The following is a 21891-nucleotide window of genomic DNA, read 5'->3' as shown; positions in this document are numbered from 1 at the left end:
CCACTAGGATTGATATATTTGTCTTAATTTTCCTGTACTTCTATCAGCATTTGTTTTCCCTGATTTTGTTTTCAGTCTTCTCTTTTAAAGTTTTAGGCAAATATATATCTTAAATATTATAAAGCTAGATTGTTTTTTAACCCAGTCTGAGTTTGCCTGTTACTGGAAAGTTTAAAACATTCACATTTCTTAGATTTCTAATATGTAGTTGGACTGGTTTCTGTCATCTTTTTTGATTCATAATGGCCTTTCATTTTTTTCTCTTTTGCCTTAAAGATTCATTAGTTACTATTGTTGATTGCCCCAGCTCTGCTTTTTTTTTTTTTTTTTTTTTTTAACTAGCTTAAATGAGAACACTCCATTTCTGTTCAGTTAGTGGTTTGCACTGGAATTTTACCATGCAAATTTAATCACATATTTCGAAAGTTAATGTTCTGACCCCATTTCCAAAGTAAATGGACTTTAGAATACTTATGCTTCAGTCTTTACTTACATAATGTTTCCATTGTTTTGTTTTGGTCTTTTTTAAAATGTGTAAGTTGGGCACCATTATCACTATTTTACCCAGGCATTGTTTGTTCAGATTTGACCTACATGTTTATCATTTTTTGTTCTGAAATCTTGAATGTTATTTGGGGGTCATCCTCTTCTAATATGTTCCAAGTATTTTTGAAGTGTATTCTTTGGAAGTTTCTTTAAGAATTGGTCTGTTTGTCTAAATTTGCCAAGAATGTTTATCTGTTTTTTTTCCCCCCTTGTGCAGTAATTTTGCTGGATACCCAAATCTAGGGTAACAACAGTTATTTGTTCTCAACATCTTGTATATATTATTCCATTGTTTTCTGGCTTCCATTATTGTTGAGTGGACCTGTGTCATTCTAATTGTCTGTCGTTCCTTTGTAGGTGATCTGTCCTTTCTCTGGCTGCTTTCAAGATCTTCTTTGTCTTTGATGTTCTGCAGTTTTACTACGATGTGTCTAGGCATGGATTTCCTTTATTTCCCTATTTTGTATGTGTTGTATAAAAAACATTTAAATAAAATATTTTACGCTATGAAATATACATTCACCATAGAAAATTTGGAAAAACAAATCTTTGTAATGCTTGCTGATAGATTAGAAATTAATCAACTAGCATTGAAAAATTTAACATAAAAAGCAACATTCTTTGCTCTGTTCTTCTCCACACTGGTTCTTCCCAGAGGGCTACCACTTTTTTTTTTAAGTTTATTTATTTTTGATAGAGAAAGAGTGTGTGCGTGAGTGGGGGAGGGGCAAAGAGTGAGGAAGAGAGATGGTCCCAAGCAGGCTCCACACTGTCAGTGCAGAGCCTGATGCAGCACTCAAATCCATGAACTGTGACATCATGACCTGAATGGAAATCAGGAGTCACGTGCCTAACCGACTGAGCCACCCAGGCACCCCAGAGGGCTACTGCTTTTAAAAGCTTATGTTTATGTCTTTAATTTTTTTCATGTCTATAATATGTTTTATAACCACTGTTTCTTAATTCACTAACTTGTAGGTGGTATCTTTTAGTTCTTTGCTACGGTATATCAGGATCTAACACTTTTCCCTGCTTTTTAGGCCCATACAGTAAAATCACTGTCTTTTGGTTCATTTATTGGCTACTTTTATTATTTTAAGGAGTACATCTAAATATTTATTTTTTGTGAGATTACTATATTTCAGTATATTTTGACTCCCAGAAGATAAGGATATTTATATGCCTTTTTAAACTATATCTTTTTTAAACTACGTCTTTTCTCACCACACCTTCTAAGCTCTGCCATCTGTACTTTTATATTGCTAAGGATGATCAGATACACATTTTGTTGTATTTTCCTAGTTAAGACGACGACTCTTTGTAAATTGACTAAAAGTGGAGAACCAATAAGCAGCATATTTACATTATTGAGACTATATGAATATTACTTCATAGAGGACCAGATTTACTTTTTGTCTGCAGCTCTTTGCTAGGGGTTCCCTAGAGTCTTTTTTTTTTCCACTCTTGGACAATTTTTTGTTTTTCTTAGGTTCTTCCCCCTTCCCCCCTTATTATATTGCCTACCTTTATTATGGCCAAAAAATCTGTCATTTTATGCTGTTAAGTCTTTGGGTTCCCCTTTTCTTAGGGACCTTCATCTTAGAGCTTCTGTCCTTTTTTTTTTTTTTTTTTAATTTTTTTTTCACGTTTATTTACTTTTGAGACAGAGAGAGAGACAGAGCATGAACGGGGGAGGGTCAGAGAGAGAGGGAGACACAGAACCTGAAACACGCTCCAGGCTCTGAGCTGTCAGCACAGAGCCCGATGCGGGGCTCGAACTCACAGACCGCGAGATCATGACCTGAGCTGAAGTCGGCCGCTTAACCGACTGAGCCACCCAGGCGCCCCAAGCTTCTGTCCTTTTTTGCTTATTTGACTGGTTGCTTACTAGGTTTGCTTCAAGGCTGTCATTCCAGGACTTAACTCCTCCCCTGAGTTTTCCCTGCATTTTCTGGATCTCATTGTCTTCTCTGTATATTCTTCCATTTTGTCACCACATCATGAAGAAACTTAAAAAGAATGACAGGTAAATTTTTCTGAGTACTTAGAACTGTTAAAGATATCCTTGTACTTAACTGATACTTTGGATAGGTACAGAATTCCAAATTGAATTTTCCTCACAACTTTGAAGGCATGGCTTCATTATCTTGAGGCTTCTCATGTTTATGCTGAGGAGTTAGTTGGTTGCTCATGTGATTCTTACTCCATTATAGAATACCTGGGATTCATTTCTCTGGGAAGTTTTAGGATTTTCTTTGTGTTCTTGAGGTCTGAAATTTGCTGTGATAAACATAGGTGCTAGTCAGTCACTTTTGGATTGGGTACCTTTTGTACCTTTTTAATTTGAAAATCCATGCTTTTAGTCTGGGGAATTCTCTTTATAAATTATTTCTTTTTTTTTTTTTTTTTTTTCAACGTTTATTTATTTTTCGGACAGAGAGAGACAGAGCATGAACGGGGGAGGGGCAGAGAGAGAGGGAGACACAGAATCGGAAACAGGCTCCAGGCTCTGAGCCATCAGCCCAGAGCCCGAGGCGGGGCTCGAACTCCCGGACCGCAAGATCGTGACCTGGCTGAAGTCGGACACTTAACCGACTGCGCCACCCAGGCGCCCCATAAATTATTTCTTTAAAACCATGTTCTTTTTTCATTGTTCTCTTTTGGGAATTCTGTTACTAGTTGGATGATAAACTTCCTGCTTTGATTTTTCTCTTTTCTCTCCTCATTTTTTACTTGATCTTATGCTACTTTGGGATGTTTTATTGACTTTATTACCTTCCTCCGTTTTTGTTTTTTTTTTTAAGGCAAACATATTTTAAAATTTCTATAAGCTCTTTGTTCCGTTTATGTATCTTGTTTTGTGGATTCAGTATTACTTCAAATTTATCTGAACATAATTAGAGGATTTTTTTTTAATTATATTTTGTGCCCTAATTGATGGTTTCCTTCAGAGTCCATTTTTGTTTTGTTTTTTTCTCTTTTATGTGTAGGCTCTTTTTAAAAATGTCTGCACAGGAGCGCCTGGGTGGCGCAGTCGGTTAAGCGTCCGACTTCAGCCAGGTCACGATCTCACCGTCCGTGAGTTCGAGCCCCGCGTCAGGCTCTGGGCTGATGGCTCGGAGCCTGGAGCCTGTTTCCGATTCTGTGTCTCCCTCTCTCTCTGCCCCTCCCCTGTTCATGCTCTGTCTCTCTCTGTCCCAAAAATAAATAAAAAAAAAAAAAAAAAAGTTTTTAAAAATAAAAATGTCTGCACACACACAGTTCCTAGTTTAAGAAAAGGCAGTAAAGAGGCTTACCTAGAATTGTGTGGGCTAAAGCTTTGCTGTGGGTTTTGTTTAAATAAAGCAAACAGTGGGGTGTCTAGGTGGCTCGGTCTGTTGAGTGTCTGACTTTTGATTTCAGCTCAGGTCATGATCCTGACCCAGGATCATGGGATCAAGCCCTGCATCGGGCTCCATGCTGAGTGGAACCTGCTTGAGATTCATTCTCTCTCTCTCTCCACCCCCTGCTTCTTGCCCCTCAGCACACGTGTTCTATCTCTCTCTCTCCCAAAAAAAAAAAAAAAAAGAAAGAAAAGTGTTTTACAAGGAGCTGCATTTGGCCTTGAAATTGTAGAGGCGTTTCCTTGGAAGTGCTTACACTCCTGCTAGCTGTCTAGATTCTCCCCAGATAATTTGTTGAATTCCTTTTTAAAACATTTAATTTTTTTTTTTTTTTTTTTTTATAAGTAGACTCCATGCCCAACTTGAGGCTTGGACTCCTGACCCTGAGATCAAGAGTCTCATACTCTCCTCAGCCAGCTAGGCACCCTAAAACATTTAATTTTTTTAAAAAATGTCTGAGGCTGTATCATTCGTAAACCTTGTTTTCTGTTTCACGTCCTTTGTAGTCTTCTTTGTTCCTCACTTCTCACAGTTGGATGCTCTTTTGTTACATGTCATCCAAGTTAAATATCTCAATGTTCGTTATCAACTCCCAAATTTATATCTCCAGCTAAGACTTTGCATCTGAATTCCTAATTCCTGTGCAACTGCTTATTCTACATTTCTTCTTGGATCTACTGTAAATTATTTTAAGCTTATCTGAAACCTAATTACTATTTCCTGCAGTCTTCCTCATTCTAGTTAATGGCAGCACCACTCTTCTAGTTGCTCAAGCCAGAAACCTAATGCTGTTCTTTGTTTCAAGCTTAGAACCATTCCTTTCCTCTCTCTCTCTCTCTCTCTTTTCCTTTTCCCTTTTATGTTCCTTCTTCCTTCCACCTTTACCAAATCCTGTCCACGTCTACCTTCAGAGTATATTTAAATTTACCTATTCCTTATCAGTTCTGCCTCTACCATCCTAGGTTAAGCCGTCATCCGTGACTTGCCTTATCAGAATAGTGTCCTTACTGGTCTGTCTGCTTTCAAACTCGGCCTCCTACAGTCGGTTGCACACAGTAGCAAGTGTTTCTTTTAAACTGTCAGTGAGATCATGCTTCTCCCCTTCTGAGAACCTTCTGGTGGCTCCCCATTACACACCACGTATAAAAGTAAGATTCCTTCCTGATGTTGTCACCTACCACCTTCTCCCTCCGGCTGCTTTTCTTTGCTATCCACCAGATATACTTGGTGTGTTCCTCTTCCAGAGCACTCAAAGAACAGCATGTCTGAGATGCTTTCACCTTTTACCCTGGCATATTTTTTTCCTTATGTCCATATAACTCAGAAGTCATCCCTGTGAAGTGCTCTCTAGCCCCCCACTCCATAACCCACTTTTTCTAAAGCTTTATTTTTCACCATAGTACTTCTTATCTAAAAGGCATTTCATGCTTTCATAGTTCAGATATTTTTTATCCAAGCTCAGGTTATCAACATAAAACATGTTATACTTTAACATACATTTTGGGTTTTTTGAGGTTCATCTTCTTCCCCTCCCCACCAGAATGTAAGTTCTCTGACCAGGGATTTGTGTGTGTGTGTGTGTGTGTGTGTGTGTGTGTGTGTGTGTTGTTCATTGCTGTGATTGAGTGCCCAGAATGGTACCAGACAGTAGGAGCTCAGTAAATCCTTGTGTCTTAATGAACGTGTTATCTCGCAGCTTTCCCAGGGTTTCTGGCTTTTCTGCTCTGCCTCACAGACGGTACTTGTCCATATATACTGTTTTCCAGAGGTTGTTGAAATCTCATCTGCTGTGATCCCCTTCCTAACCCATGTCTTTAAATGTGTGATATAATTTGTGATTATATAAATTTTTTGTGTACTGAAATCATTTTTTACTGTGTACATTCTGTAAGTATTTGATTTACATCTATCCCCACTGTTATTGATTGGTAAGTATGTTAGAACATGTTAAAATAGGACCCTAAGGAGGATAGGGATATAAGAATTTCTAATGCAGTAAAGTTTCTGGTTATTTCTCCCTCTACCTCAGTGGGTAATCTTAGAAACTCAGTTTGGAGGCCACTGTTGTATGTTGTTAGGATTTTGTCCTTCTTAAGTTCTTTACTTCATTTTTATGGACTCTCCAGAAGGAGAGGCTATGAATGCATATGCCCAGTGTATCATGTTGGACTAAAAGCATTTTGAAGGAGTCTTAGCAAAGAGAGGAGTGTTTATATTCGGACAAAAAGAAAATCTCCCCTTAGTTCTGCCGTTGCCTTCCTCAGAGGTAAGCACTGCACGTAAAACAGTTTGTAGTCGTCTTGGCATTTTTTTCATATGTGTGTACATGTATGTCTTTTCTGTGAAAATAGAATTACATGTATATTTATATGCACACCATATATGTACGTATAAAATACATCACATGAGTTTCTCAGTGACATGTTTTGTTCTACTTCGTATGCCTGGAGAAAAGTATAATGACATGGTGATTAGGAGTATGGACTGAGGGAGTCAGACTGCTTAGGTGTTAATCCAGATACTGCTGCTTACTCCGTGACCTTAACCTTTCTGTACTCCACTTTCCTTAGAATATGTAAATGCCCTCTGCTGGTAGATATTTACATTGGAATCTGTGGAAGGATCTTTTCTTACTTTGCATTCTAAAGTTGGGCCGGGAACAATAGTTGATAATAGGAAGCCTCAAATGAGCTCTTTTTAGACATTTTGTTACTCTTCTGTTAGAGCCCTTTCCTGCTTCTCTCTTTGAAGTGAAATTTGCTGCCCTCTAGTGAGCCAACTGGTTTTCTTAGCGTTTGGCTAAGGATGTGCTGTTCTTCCTAATGTTTATACTACAGAGACCTGTCAGCTAGGGCTCTTAATTCTGTTGTGAGTCCAAAGCATTGTAAATTGTGAAAATTACTTTCTACCTAAAGATTTTAAGGAGTTAGATTAAATTTACAGATACAGTTGACTAATGAATAAAGATTCTTTTATAAATTTCAGTACTTTTTCTTTTTTCAGTTATTGTGAGCACCATCTCTTTAACTGGGAAACCAAAGGTTACAACTCATCATAAGAATTCTTTTGTAGAGGCTATGGGGAGCCATGTCCACCATCTTGCATCTTTGTACAACTTGTTGCTTGGCTAGTAACCAAAGTAAAAATGAAAACTAAAGCCACAGAAAGACGTTTCATGTTCTTGAATTAGAAGATTTTTAATATCGTTAAGATGGTGATCCTCCCCCAAATTGATATATGAATTCAACTCCATTTATGTTAAAATTCCTGCTGGCTTTTTTGAAGAAATTGGCAACTGGTCCTAAAATTCACATGGAAACCAAAAGGACCTAGAATAGCCAAAACTACTAAAAAATAAGAAAGTTGGAGGACTTACATTTTCCAGTTGGAGAACCTATGACAGAGCAATTGACTAGCACTAGCCTAAGGATATACATACAAATTAGTAGAATCAAATTGAGAGTCTGGAAATAAACTGGTACATTTCTGGTAAGTTGATTTTCAACAAGAATGCCAACAGAGTTCAGTGGGGAATAGATACACTCATTTCAACAAATGGTGCTGGACAACTGTATATCCACAGGCAAGGAATGAAGTTGGACCCTTACCTTATGTAAATTAACTAAAAAATGGATCCAAGACCTACATGTAAGAGCTAGAATCATAAAACTCTTAGGAAAAAAGTACATGTAAATCTAAATGAGCTTGGATTAGGCAGTCGTTTCTCAGATGTGACACTCAAAAGCACAAGCAACCAAAGAAAAAAATGGATAAATTGGACTTAATCTAAATTAAAAACTTTGGTGTTTCAAAGGATGCTATCAAAATGAAAAGATAACCCACACAGTGGGAGAAGAATCACTCATCTAATAATAGTCTGTTATCAAACCAAGGCCAAGTCTTCATTTCTCTTATCTATAAATTCCTACCATACCATATTCATGCAGCTGAATTGCAGTATTACCATATATATTTTAAGAGGTCTGTGATTGTGGGTCTAACACCCTACCAACCCTCTCCCTATAAAGGATATGCTAAAAACTGTGCTGTACTATTTCAAGGGTAAATGAAACTCAAGATACTAAATAAAATAACTTAAAAATAATTTCAATCCTGAAAATTATAGTTTAATAAAGGGACAGAAATATGTTAAATTCACGTCATATCCAGGTATAAAGTACTTAATATTATAATTTTGACTTCAGATCTTCAGTGCTCCTTGTCAGATGAGGTAAATAATAGAGAATTCTCTGTGTGTCACATGTCTGCTTTCAGCCAATCAGAAGCCAGAATTATTTTGTAGGCAATAATAGGGTTTATTGTTTGGAGAGGAGCTTTAAATAGGGCTTACAAGATATATGTGGCTTCATATTAATTAAGGCTTCTTAGTTGTAGCAGAGAGAACATTGGTCTGGTTTGTTTAGCATTTTCAAGTTTACTTTTGAGTTCTGACTCCAGAAATGTACAATCCTATCTTTTTAGTTGTAGGTTTTAAGATGTTATTCACTCTTAATACTTTTTAATAACAGCCTTAATCACTTTTTATTTTTATGAAAAAATATAATGGGCTGTGAAGGAAAAATTGCCAAATATTAAGAGGGAGAGAGAATTTTATGAAAATGTCTTTAAGGTTTCCATCACCATCTTTACCGATTTTCTTCTCACCTGGGCCAATTGACTTAGGTTCTGTAACAAGTTCCTCTTGTTCACTGAATGAGCTAGACAATATTTCCCATCTTTTAAGGAAAATATCAACTGATATCAGTGAAATTAAAGGAATGAAAGCAGCAGTTTTGACAGTGGAAGCAAATCTTTCTGATTTAAATGTTAGAGTGTCACAGAATGAAGCAAAAATCTCATCTTTGGAGGTTAAAATGAATGAATGCTCAACATCAACATCTGAATGCAATAAACAGTTTGAAGATCTTCAAGAGGAAGTAGATTTTGAATCACAGTCAAGGACTACTGATGTAAAAATAATTGGTTTCCTTAGAAACATTGAAAAAGGTAAATTTTTAGTATGTGATATCTTATAGATAACCTTTGAGACAACTCACTAGTTGTCTATATATAGAGGCAGCAAGTCACAAAACTTGAACTTCACGGACCTTTAAACAGCAAAGTTGGAGTCTGTATGAATAATTTAGAAGCCTGGAAGTTACCAGTATTCTCTTTAGTGGATCTCTGTAAAATGTTTTCAGGAGAGATGAACATAGAGAAACAAAACTTGAAATGTGAGAGAATAGTCCTCTTTCATGTATCTGTCTTGTGAAATCTCTTAAAACGTGTAATTCTTTCATTGTTCATTGTGTTAAAGGGACCTGTAGTAATACTACAATTGGAAGAGCTTCCTATAACCCTAATATTTATCAGTTTCCCAAGCTGTCCTACAGAGTACAACTTGACCAAATGACATCTGTATTTGAGGTCAACTTACCAGGATTTGCTGTGTTTTTGCTATGATAATTTTGGAAGGAATTCTTTTTGGCATACCACTAAAGAGTATTATGTTAACTTCTATTTTAAAAGAAAATAGCTGATAGAATTTTGAATGGAGTATAGTTTTTAAAATGAAAAACCCCTTTTAGCGAAACATGGTAGTTGGCAGGCAGTTGCCAACTTATGTACATGTACTGAGTGAGCAAAGTTTGTCCTTATGAAACTACTAGTAATACGTACACTAAAAAGTAGTAACAGTTATCTTACTATATTTTAGTATTTGGAACTCTGTCAATCACATCCCTTTCTACACTGTACTGTACCACTTTTGTTTTACTTTTTTGATTTTTAAGTTTAAGTGAAGTGTAGTTGACAGTGCAGTATTAGTTTCAGGTGTGCATAGTGATTTGACATTTACATACATTATGAAATTGTCACCATGATTTGTAGTACCATCTCTGACTATAACTGGAAGTTTGAACCTCTTAATCCTCTTTACCTATTTGTTCTTCCCCTACTGCAACCACTAGTTCTCTGTATCTGTGAGTCTGTTTCTGTCTTGTGTTCATTAATACTGTTTTTTAGATTCTACATATAAGTGGAAATCATATGGTACTTGTTTTTCTCTTACTTTACTTAGTACCGTTCATCTGTTGCAAATGGCAAGATACCATTCTTTTTTATGGCGGAGTAATGTTCCTGAGTGTGTGTCTGTGTGTGTGTGTGTGTGTGTATCACATCATTATCCATTCATCTGTCTGTGGACACTGAGATTGCTTGCATATTTTGGTTCTTGTAAGTAATGCAGTAAACATAAGGGTGCATATATTTTTGCAAATTAGTGTTTTCATTTTCTTGGGGCAGATACCCAGAAGTGGAATTAACTGGATCCTATGGTATCTAGTGTAGTGTATGTATTTCTATATTTAAGACATTTTTTTTTTTAACTTTATGGATTTATTTTGAGAGAGAGCATTTGTGTGCAGGGGAGGGGCAGAGAGAGGGAGACTGAGAATCCCAAGCAGACTCCCTGCTGTCAGTGTAGAGCCCTATGTGGGGCTCAGTCTCATGAACTGTGAGATCATGACCTGAGCTGAGATCAAGAGTTGGATGTGTAACCAACTGAGCCACCTGGGTACTGTTGGTATTTGTAGTTTTAATTTTAATTTTTAATTACTGTTTTTCACAGTGGCTGCACCAACTTCCATTCCCACCAGCAGTATGTGAACATTCCCTTTTCTCTACATCCTTGCCAAGACTTGTTATTTCTTGCCTTGTGGATACTAGTCATTCTGACAGGTGTGAGGTGGTATCTCATTTTGGTTTAGATGTTGGAACATCTTCCATTTGTTGGCTATCTCTATGTCTTTAAAAAATACCTGATTCAGCTCCTGTGCTCACTTTTTTTTCTTAAAGATTTGGGTGTTGTTTTTTTTTTTTTTAATGTTCATGTATTTATTTTGAGAGAGTGCAAGGCATGCACGAGAGTGGAAGAGAGAGAATCCCAAGCAGGCTGCATGCTTATAGCATGGAGCCATACCATGCTCAGTCTCATGAACCATGAGATGACAACCTGAGCTGAGATCAAGAGTTGGACACTTAACTGACTGAGCCACCCAGGCAACCCCTCCTCTGCCCTTGTTTTAAAAAATCAGATTGGGTTTTTTTGGTGTTTTATGAATTCTTTATATATTTTGGATATTAATTCCTTAATAGGTCATTTGCAAATATCTCCATTCAGTAAGAAGCATTGTTTTATTTATTTTTTTTAAGTTTATTTTGAGAGCAAGTGAGAATGCACTCAAGCAAATAGGGGAAGGGCAGAGAAAGAGAATCCCAAGCAGCCTCCACGCTGACGTGGAGTCCAGTGCAGGGCTTGAACCCACGAACCATGAGATCATGACCTGAGTTGAAGTCAAGAGTTGGGACCCTTAATGGACTGAGCCACCCAGGTGCCCTGCCTTTTTGTTACTATGCAGAAGCTTTTTAGTTTGATGGAGTCCCAGTTGTTTTCCTTTTGTTGCCCTTGCCTAAGGAGACAAATCCAAAGAAATACTGCTGAGAGTGATACCCAAGATTTTACTGCCCCCCCCCTTTTTTTAATGATTTCAGGTCCTATATTTAGATGTTTAGTTTATTTCAAATTTATTTTTGCATTACTGGAAGAAAGTGGTCCAGTTCCTTTTATTCTCATGTAGTTGCCCATTTTCTAAATACCATTTATTGAAGAGACTCTTTTTCCTGCTGTAGATTCTTGCCTTTTTTTATCATAGATTAATGGGGTCCTTTGCACATTTTAGCACTGTTATTTCTTCCAATCCATGAGCATGTTGTATCTTTCCATTTATTTGTATCATCTTCATTTTCTTTTCATCCGACAGTTTTCTGAATATAGGTTTTTTTACCTCCTTGATTAAATTTATTCCTCAATATTTTATTCTCTTTGGTGCAGTTGTAAGTGGGATTGTTTTCTCAATTTCTCATTCTGCTACTTTGTTACTAGTGGATAGAAACAGATTTCTGTATATTTTATATCTTGCAACTTTACAGAATTCATTTATTTTAATAGTTTTTTGGTTGAGTCTTTAGTGTTTTGTATATTAATCATCTGTTCCTTCCCAGTGTGGGTGCCTTTTTTTTTTTTTTTGTCTCATGGCTAGGACTTCCTGTACTATGTTAAATAGAGGTGGCAAGAGTGAACATCCTTGCTTATTCCTCATCTCAGAGGAAAAGCTTGTAGCTTTTCACTTTAGGATATTAGCTGTGAGTTTGTCCTTTATTATGTTGAGGAACCCTCTATATCCATTTGGCTGAGAAGGTTTGTTTATTTTTTTATTGTAGAGCGCACACAAGCCAGAGAGAGGGGCAGAGGGGAGAGAGAGAGAATTTTAAACAGGCTTCATGCTCAGTGTGGAGTACAACGTGGGGCTAGATCCCACAACCCAAAATCAAGAGTCAGACGCTCAACAGACTGAGCCAGCCACGTGCCCCTGGTTGAGTTTTTATCATAAATGGATGTCAGATTTTGTCAGATGCTATTTCTGCACCTCTTGAGATAATCATAAGATTCTTAATCTTTGTTTTGTTACTGTGGTGTGGCATGTTGATTGATTGTGGACATTGAACCATCGTTGCGTTCCTGGAATAAATGCCACTTGCTCATGGTGAATAATTATGTTAATACGTTATCGATACACTTTGTAGTTTTAGATCAGGTGTGCGCCTGATAACCTCCTAAGCACTATGGTGGCGGGGGGCAGTTTGGAGAAGTGTGACTTCTTTCCATCCTATCTTTGAAGTGTAACTGTGAGGAGATTATGAACCCATTTACGAAATAATACTCCAGCTAAGTATGTTTTCTCACAGGAGATTCATGCTGCTGTAGGATCTGGGCTCTAGACCTCTGAACGTCATACTTGCTCATTGTTCTCTTCATCTCGGTCCATGCTTATAGTTTGTCTTTTGGAAACGATCAGATAACTCTGCTGTGTTTTGGTTTGCAGTTCCAGGGGTGGGGGAGTGGGTTGTAATGGTGAGAGCCCAGGCGATGGAGGGAGATGTTTCTTATTTTGATCTTGCAGTTGGCTGTCGCCTGTCAACTATGGCTCAAGCTGTGCGTCTACACAGTACCACCTCCTGGCTTTTCCAGCCTTTTACCTTTATTCTGAGGCTTTACCTCTGGTCCAAGAAAACTGGCTTCCAGACAAAAGAACAACAAGGAATTTGGTCTATAAATATTATTAAATTGCCATGTTGAAGCTATAAGTTTGTTGTTGTTTTTTTTTAAAAGACTTTAAGAACCTAGTAAGATTATTTTAGGCTTCATTTCTGGAAATATACATGTATTGTTTGTTTTTAAAACTTAGTAAAATTTGAAAATTTGTATCCTAGGAGCTCCACAGAGGCAGTTGTTATCCCGACTACAAATCGACCCAGTAATGGCAGAAACTCTGCAGATCAGTCAAGGTTGGTAATCATCTTAAATTTTCATCGTAATCTAGCATTTTTCAGTTGCTATTTCCATTTCTTACACCTCATTTAGTGTATTCTGTATATCTTAGATCCTGCCCTAAGATGCTATATTTAGATCTGTGAAAATATTTTAGGGCCAGGAGACAAGATCTGCATTTTCTTCATGTTATATGGTGTTCGTATGTTTCGTCTCATTCAGAATCTTTCTTGCTTTGATGTCGTTTCACCTGAGTCCCTGGAATCTGCTGGCAGTCACTTCCTGCTCCAGGGACAGTTTGAATCCCTAACCTTCTTTCCTTTCTGCCCTGCTTTGCCATTGTCTTGAGCTGCTTTTATGTTCCTTAGCCTGTTCTGCCTTATCCTCTCTTCCACTTCACTTTAGAATTGCCTCACCAGGGCCACACTTGGAATTTGTTGTTCTTAGAGCCACTGTAACTTCATTGTTTTCCTGTCTCCTCCACCCCCCACAAACAGACACACATGCCACGGTCTGCTTTAGGACAGGGACTAGTGCCTTACTTATCTATGTTCTCAGTGCCCGCCCCGCCAGATGCATATGCAGACCCTAGTAAATGTCCACTGAATAACAGAGGGGCCATTTGTCACCTGCAGCCTTAAATTCAGAAACCTTCTTTTCTCCTGCTTCCTTTTATTTCCCCAAACCTGCCCGTTGTTGGAAGCTCTGGTGGTGCCTTGACCCCTCCCTGTGGCTCTTGCTTCTTCCCCCTTGCTCAGGCTTCCACAGTCAGTAGGTATATTTCCTTACCCCACCTACCTCTGTCTCAGCAAGAAGAACTTGTCTTCTTTCAGGGTCCCCTTCCACCCAGATGCTAGATCCTACCCAGTCGATGAACACTAGTGTCCCCATACTCCTATAATCTTAATCCTGCCCCTCTCCTGGCTTCTCCTTTTTGCCTGTGAAAGTGTTTAAATACTCCCCATCCTTGATGTTGCTGTCATCTCTCAACATTCCATCCTGTTTTCCACGTAAGGGTATTTTCTTTCAAAATATTTGGCAGCTAAGCTCTGTGTGTGTTGTATCCACTTCACTGACATTTCCGCATTCTTTTTGTTTTCTTCAATTTTTCCTTTTCTCCATGGTGCACATACAGTTTGAAGCATCTAGTCCTACAAGGACTATAGCCTTTGCTTATCTCCTGTCGTGGTTTTTATTTCTGGGAGCCCTCTTGTTTCTGCATATTCCTCTTATTTATTTTTCATATACTGACTTTGTTTCATGTATGCAACAGTTTCTTTTATTTCTCTGAGGATATTAAAGATAATTTTGGGTATTTTCTCCCCTCCCTTCTTGGTCTTATTTTCTCCAGGTTGTTTGTTTTGACTGCTGTCTTTCATGACAGGTTTTCCACAGATGTCTGGGGATCCTTGGTTGTCTTATATTTATGAGTGGGGCACTCAAAAAGCTGATAGACATTCTGGGTTCATTAGTTAGGATGGAGAGCTTGTGACTTCACATTTGAATATAGATCCTGCAGTGGAGACTCGTTTGTTTTGTCTCTTTAGTTAGGGATGCCCTGATGTCGCTGTTTTTAGGCCTTTCCTCTTAGACTGGTGAGCTTCTCCACAGAAAGATCTCTCAGAATAGTGGATTGGGTGCCAGTGTTCTGGAAGCGAAGTGAGGAAAAGAGGCTAGGGGAGGTACCTCAATGTTAATTACTATGTAATGTTTGCTCACACCTCCTCCCTGTTTTCAGAATGGTGTTTCTTTCAACATGCCGGCATCTCTTGGTCTAGAGACCCTCTGGTTTGGCCTTTCCAAGAGTCTTAAGTTCTGCCTGTCTCCAAGGGAGAAAATAGTCAAAGGTTATCAAGAAATCTAACTGCTTTTTAAAATTTCAGTACTATACATTTAGTTGTTGTTGTAGCACCATTCTGTCAAAGACCACGATGCTGCATTTATAGGCCTCTCCGATACTGGCCAGTGAGAAAGCACGTCTCCAGTGAGTCCAGAAAACTTCAGTTTAGGGCAACAGGTGTGGTAAGGGTCAGAAATGACAGAACAGATTTATAGTTTAGGAAGAAATAACTGCTTCTGAAATAGACACTTAAACATACCTGTATTTGCCTTGTCTTTCTCCCCACCCCTTCCCAGAGTCCCTGTGCTACCGGCTTCTCAGCCTTTGGAGAATCTTGGGGATCCACATTGGAATGTCTCATTACTGGCTTAAGACTCAGCTTTTGCAGGTCTTAGCTTTTGACTTGCAAAATGTGGTTGTCTCTCCTTTTATAGTTATTTTCTTTGTGACTTTATGTTTTAATAATCTAACCCTTTATTGACATTTCTTTGGGATTTTAGGAGGAAACAAAATGCATGGGTTCAGCCTGTGGTCTTCACAGAAGATGTCCCTAACTCGTGTCTGTCTGCTTGACCCAGGTGGTAATGTTAACCTTGCAGAGGAGGTTGGTGACGCTTGTAGGACGGAAAGCTCAGTTTTCAGTGCCCACTTTTCTAAACCCTGTCATATGTGACATGTCATCTCCAGTGTTTCCTTTGGTCTTTGATCATTTGGCTTCCAGGACTTCACCATCTCTGTTCTTCTACTGATTCCATTTCATTCTCCATTCTCATCTCCTCTCCTCCTGTCCCGCCCCTTAAAATGTTAACTTTTTCCTGTGTCCTGCCCTGAGCATTATCTTCATCTCTTCTCTCTTCTTCCAAGATGCAAACTGTTAGAGCTACTTTGCCAAGTGCAGGGTGGTGAGAAGTAGGCGGCAGCCTCGGACTGAGTTCTGTACTCTGCCTTTGCCAGCTGGGCACCTCTCGTGCCATTGAAGAGCAGCAGAGGGCATGCTGGTCTCCGTGACATGGGAGGGAGGGAAATCCGCTCCTTCCACTCCCTGTGAGGGTGCAGTGGGGATGTTGGCACTGACTGTGACACTTTGTTAATGAAACGCTTAGTTCACCTTTAGTTTGGATGCTGTTTCTCTTCTCTCTCCTCTTATTTCAACTTCGAAACTGAGAGCTCCACGAAGACTTCAAACTAAATAAATCTGAAATTGACATTTATCTTCGCTCCCCTTTCACTATGCTCTTTGTCCCGTCCTTGTTCTCTTGGGTCCGGTTTCTCCTTCACTCCCCTCCAATCTGCATCTCTCTCCACCCTCCACCACCCTTGCAGGGAGGACGGCTCTGCTTGGTTCCCAGCATGGGAGTTGCAGGTGCAGCTTCTGTGAAGGACCGGTGCTGCTGGTGTGGAAAGGGTCTCCTCTCCCTCTTTTATGGGTTCAAATAGGACAAAGGGTGAGAATCTTTTCATTCATTCAGAGCCTCACCATCTCTTCTGGGCGCAACAACCTGGTAGCTGAGATCTAGGACTTCAGTCCATTCTTAGTACTACCTGTTTTTCTGAAAACTAGTTTGATCGTGTCACTTCCCTACCTAGAAACCTCTCGTGATTCTTTATGACTTCTAGATCAGAATCCAAACTCATTGACACATACAAGATCTTTCAGGCCTCTGCCTTCCCTGCCGCTCAGCCCGGCACACACACCCCTTCCAGCCACACCACATTTCTCAGCGGGTCTTAGATTCCTTGTGTCTTAGGAAAGCCTCTGCCTTTTTTCATGTGGTTTCCTCTGCCGGACATGTTCTGTTTATTGTCCAAGTCTCTCCCCCCGGGTTATTCCCACTCATTCCTTTATTATCTGCTTCAAATGTCCGTCATCTGTAGGTTTTGTCCTGATTCCCCAGCTGGAATAGGTTGGTTGTATTCTCCCAATGCTTTATTCCCACTCCTTTTGGATCAGCTTTTAGGATGTGCTATTCTGAAATTTTATGTACATCTGTTTTTCTATCTTCTTTGTGTACTTAGCACAGTGTTTGGTTGAATGGTGTGGATTTTGTTCTCTGTCATTTGCCTGTTAACCTTAAGTGCAGCTCTTTAACTTTCGTCACTTGATGGCATATTGATAGATCAACCATCTCTGTGCTTGTAGCGTATTTTATAAAGTAGTCAGGCTTAATAAGCATATTGTAGATGATGTGAACTCTGGTTATTAGCGTTGCCGGTCAGTGTTTTCTGTGCTGTATTTTTTTTTAAGTGCCCCTTCATCTTAAAATTCCTTTTCAATATAGTCTTCTCTGTACAACCAGGCAGAAATTATGCCAGGTGAATTCTTTTCATCAGGATGTGTTCTCTGTAAGTGGTACTATGCAAAATGAACAAAACAGATTCTAGACTTTCAAGTAGTCTTTGTGTCATAATTCTAGGGAACGTGAGGATTCTTCTATGTATTTTCAGAAAATATTGTGCTTAGAGTAAGTTTATATTCATATCCCATTAGATGCCTCGTATAAGAACCTTTCTGTCCTGTAGGCAGGATGTATTCATTCAAAGTCCCAGGTAATGTGTTGTTATGAGGAGAGGAATACTTCCTTAAAAAAATGTTTGGCACAGAATTGCAGCACTATTCTGGGGTAGAACCGTTGTGATTTTCCTTTGAAAATAATTACAAATATATAAAAGATTGACATTCTTCTCACTTGTGTGATGTTGGGAATGCAAGGTATATTCAAAAGTAAACATTTATGGCCAATTTTTTTGGCTCAGATTACTATGACATGGAATCCATGGTCCATGCAGACACAAGATCATTTATTCTGAAGAAGCCAAAGCTGTCTGAGGAAATAGTAGTGGCACCAAACCAGGAGTCGGGGATGAAGACTGCAGATACCCTTCGGGTACTTTCAGGACACCTTATGCAGACACGGTAGATGGTTTCTTTTTCTTGTGTAGCTTTTTTGTGTTGATTAGATAGTGCAGGTTGACCGTTAGTTTCCAGCTCCCTTCTCCCCATCCTAGCCCCCAGTGTAGAGTGCTTTCATTGAGTCAGAAGTTAGGCTGGGCATGGTAACCCAAATTCAGTTTTCAGGGATTCTGGTTCATCTTTCTTGTTCAGAAGCCCATTAACTTGCAGATAAGTCAGTCGACGATTTAGCCCCGTAAATAAGATTCTTTTCTTTATGCACATCCAGGAAATGAAATTTAAAAGCCAGGTGATCAAAACCAGGAAATCTTTGCACAGAAAGTTAGCAGATCGGGTTGGGATGATTCTTCCCTTAGAAAATGGACTGTTCGATAAAGGAACAAACCTACAGATAGTAAAATTAGCGTAAATACAGAACTGCTGGCCATTGTGTTCTGAACACAGATGCTGATTTTTCAGCTTATTTCCATGAGACCTTATGAAGATCAAAAGGACGATGTTTAGGGCGGAGGGGAGATTGTCCTTAGTGCAGCCTGGATGATGCCGCCGCGATTGGCCGTAGCCATTGTGTGTTAGCGGAATTCATCAGGGCTGTACCTGGAAGTCCTACCAAGTCGTTTTTGTTTTTTGTTTTTGTTTTTGTTTCGTTTTTAACTGAAGAAACCAACAAGTAAGGGAGCGATAGTTCTGCTGAAGAGCACTGTAGGAGGCTCAGCATTTTGTGTTTGTTTCCCTAATTCTCTGGTATTTTCTATCTGTCTGGCAGAGATCTTGTACAACCAGATAAACCTGCAAGTCCCAAGTTTATAGTGACGCTGGATGGTGTCCCCAGCCCCCCAGGATACATGTCAGATCAAGAGGAGGACATGTGCTTTGAAGGAATGAAACCTGTAAACCAAACTGCAGCCGCGAGCAAGGGACTCAGAGGTCTCCTCCACCCACAGCAGTTGCAGTTGATGAGCAGGCAGCTTGATGACCCAAATGGTAGCTTTGCAAATGGTGTGTTGAGAGCTCAGATTTTCCCTTTCCAGGGTGCTGGCATTGTGAAGGAAATCTGGGGCTTGTCTCTCTACCTTGAATGCATATTGGTTGGAGGCCTTGCTTTTATTTGTAATCCAGTAGTGGCCTAGTCTCTTCTCTCAGACAAAATACTAGTTCAATTTGAGACTGTCCTGTGTGTGTGTCTGGTAGTGGGCTATTACACCAGGGCCACAGTGGAGCTCGGCCGTGAGAGGCAAAAAGTGTCTCTCAGCTGTGCTCGCGAAAGGGTGAACCATCCCTCTTTCTACCCGGTGCGCTTTTTTTTCCCTGTAGAAACTGTACCTGTTACTTTCCCTTTGTAACAGCAGTAGTCTCTCCTGTAGTTAACTTGACAGAAAAATGAATTAGGATGTTGATGCTATTTTTTACCTCAATGAAATTCCCTTGAAAGGAGTTTCTCACCTACTCTGTCAAGATACTTCCTGGAGGTTTAGCAAAAACCTTATGTTTAAGTTAATATCAAAGCATAGTATTTAGAAGTGAAATGAACAGTGCTGGTAACAGTACGCTTTCAGGCAGATGAACCTCTATCACTCACTGGCCTTCTCTCGCTGGATCCAGTGGCGAGTGCACGCGCTGCCGAACGCTGTCATTGGTGACAGGGAATGATAGTCGTGTTCCTCCTGTCTTCTGAAATTTGTAGAAACACCTTCATTGGTAGGGGAGACGATTACTGAAACGTAAAATGAATAGCATCAAAGTAAAAACAGTGTAATGGGTTTTGATATTCTTCCAAGTTAATCCTTTTCTTGGCAGAGACATGAAGATGTATTAAATCTCTTTTTCAGTCGATAGAAATATAATAGCCTTTAGGGGGAGATGATGAGTGAGGGAGGACGTAACTACTGTTGAAGAGAATGCTTTTTCTGCCGAGTCAATAATGTAATGTCATGGCTTTGATTAGTGGAGGGAGTTGAAAGTCTGACCCTATCAAAAGAAAGAAAAATTTTTAATGGTACCAAGGTGCTTAAGAACTACCGTAGTCCCGCAGTACAGATTTATTGACCTTGTGTATTTTGTCTAAAAATGAGAGAAAAATTGGTAGCTTATGTACGTTAGGGTCTAATTTTGTTTAAATGTAGATGTCCACATGAGGCTTTACTGATGTATATGTCATAGCAGTGACGCTCTAAATAACATGTTAGTCAAACTTCTTGCCTAGGTTTCACAAGTGCCATGGCCATTATGGAGACAGCTGTGATGAGCGGTGAGCCTCCTTTACCGCTGCTTTGATCTGGGACTCAAGTGTTTGCTGCTCAAGGATGAATCTTTGTAGTAGTTAGAACTGAAGTGAGGCCTCGCAGAGAGGCTCTGGTCTTTCTTGCTCTCCCCACTCTAAGCAGGGAGTTTGAAACTTTTGTGATTTCTTTTGCTGGCTTTTGTCCAGTGTTTCAAGGATGCTGTCAACCGCAGTCCCCCTCTGCCCCTAGCCATTAAATGGCAGCACAGATATTATGGCTTGCAATAAAAAGTGAATTTGCCTAATCTCAAACAGGAAAAGTTTTAACAGATCATGAAGTAGGTGTTGGGGAAAACCAGAGTCGTGACCTCTGTATATGTGACTTAACGTTTCCATTAGATCACGTTTCCTTGTAAAGTATTTAACTTCTTTAATATAGCCCATGAGTATCTACTGCATTTTCCAGCCACTCTGCTCTTGGGTATTCTTCAATTGACCTGGGCCAAATTGACTTCATTTGGCCTGGGTTCTCACGTATATACCATAGTGTAAAGTATGTTTTTTCAGGAGGAGGGTAAGACGCATTCTCTGCAGACAGGAGGCTAGAAACACTTGAAATTGGAGAAAACTGCTCTTTCCAGCCATACGAGATTTTGAGACTAAGGATACCTTTCTTGTTTTTAATGTTTTCTGTATTTTTGAGAGTATGAATGGGGAGGGACAGAGAGAAGGAACTGAAGATCTGAAGCAGGCTCTGCGCTGACGACAGCAAACCCGTTGTGGGCCTCGAACTCACAAACCGTGAGATCATGACCTGAGCCCATGTCCGACACTCAGCCAACTGAGCCACCCAGGTGCCCCCAGACTAAGGATACCTTTATATACTGGTGGCTTTTACCACTTCTAAAGTAGCATGGGAAACTATATATTAGGCATAGTTTTATCTTTGACGGTCCTTCTCTGGGCTCCAGGACTGGTTTTGTGTGCCTTGTTCTCCTGTAATGAAGACTGAGATTGGGTCACTGGGTCATTAAATTCTAGTATCATAGGATACTAGCTGCTGCGCTGTTCAGGTTTGACTGGTTGCCTCTTTGGCATTTTTGTTTCATTCAATCTAAAACTCTTAAGGATGACATTATATTCTTTTTGCATAAATGAGGGAACTGAAGTTGTACTAGGTAAGACTTGCCGCAAGTGTCTGGCTCAGCTAAGTTACAGAGCCACATTTGAACTGCCTGACCTCGGGCAAGAGGACTAGAGCAATGTGGTTGAAGTGGTATTTGCTTTCATAAATGAGAATGTGAACCATAACATGTAACATCCATCCATGAGGCTTTGAGGCTTTTTTTTTTTTTTTTTTTTTTTTAAAGCTAGGGTGTGTTGGGCTGGGAGTTGGCAGGTTATTACGGCCTTTAGGTATAATTTTATTTGGCTATTCTGTGTTTTAAATGTGCGTTAGTTGCCAGCGTTTAAAATTTATGTCACATAAAAAGGTTTTTGGTTTTCTGAATCAGGAGATAATCTGGCAACACGGGGCTCACTTTCCCACACCCTAGTGATTGACATGGTCATTGGACATGACCTCACAAGGGATGGCAGGGA

General features: G+C 39.5%; 1 protein-coding gene across 5 annotated transcripts in view; it reads left to right on the top strand.

Moving 5' to 3' along the window:
• Positions 1-21891, top strand: part of ZC3H14 (zinc finger CCCH-type containing 14) — a 47480-nt gene that overhangs the window by 21280 nt on the left and 4309 nt on the right. For 3 of the 5 annotated variants that reach the window (XM_047080252.1, XM_047080251.1, XM_047080254.1), the window contains 3 exons: positions 13260-13334; positions 17912-18071; positions 18835-19067. In XM_047080252.1, coding sequence (XP_046936208.1) covers positions 13260-13334; positions 17912-18071; positions 18835-19067 — 468 coding nt within the window. The remainder of the gene's footprint in view (positions 1-13259; positions 13335-17911; positions 18072-18834; positions 19068-21891) is intronic. The other 2 variants (XM_047080256.1, XM_047080255.1) reach the window with 1 other exon arrangement.

Source organism: Lynx rufus, unplaced genomic scaffold, assembly GCF_022079265.1.
Source record: "Lynx rufus isolate CCGP_SWC_20201006 ecotype Redwood Valley unplaced genomic scaffold, mLynRuf1.p SCAF_17, whole genome shotgun sequence".
NCBI classification, from domain to species: Eukaryota; Metazoa; Chordata; class Mammalia; order Carnivora; family Felidae; genus Lynx; species Lynx rufus.
This window is presented reverse-complemented; position numbering and strand designations above follow the sequence as displayed.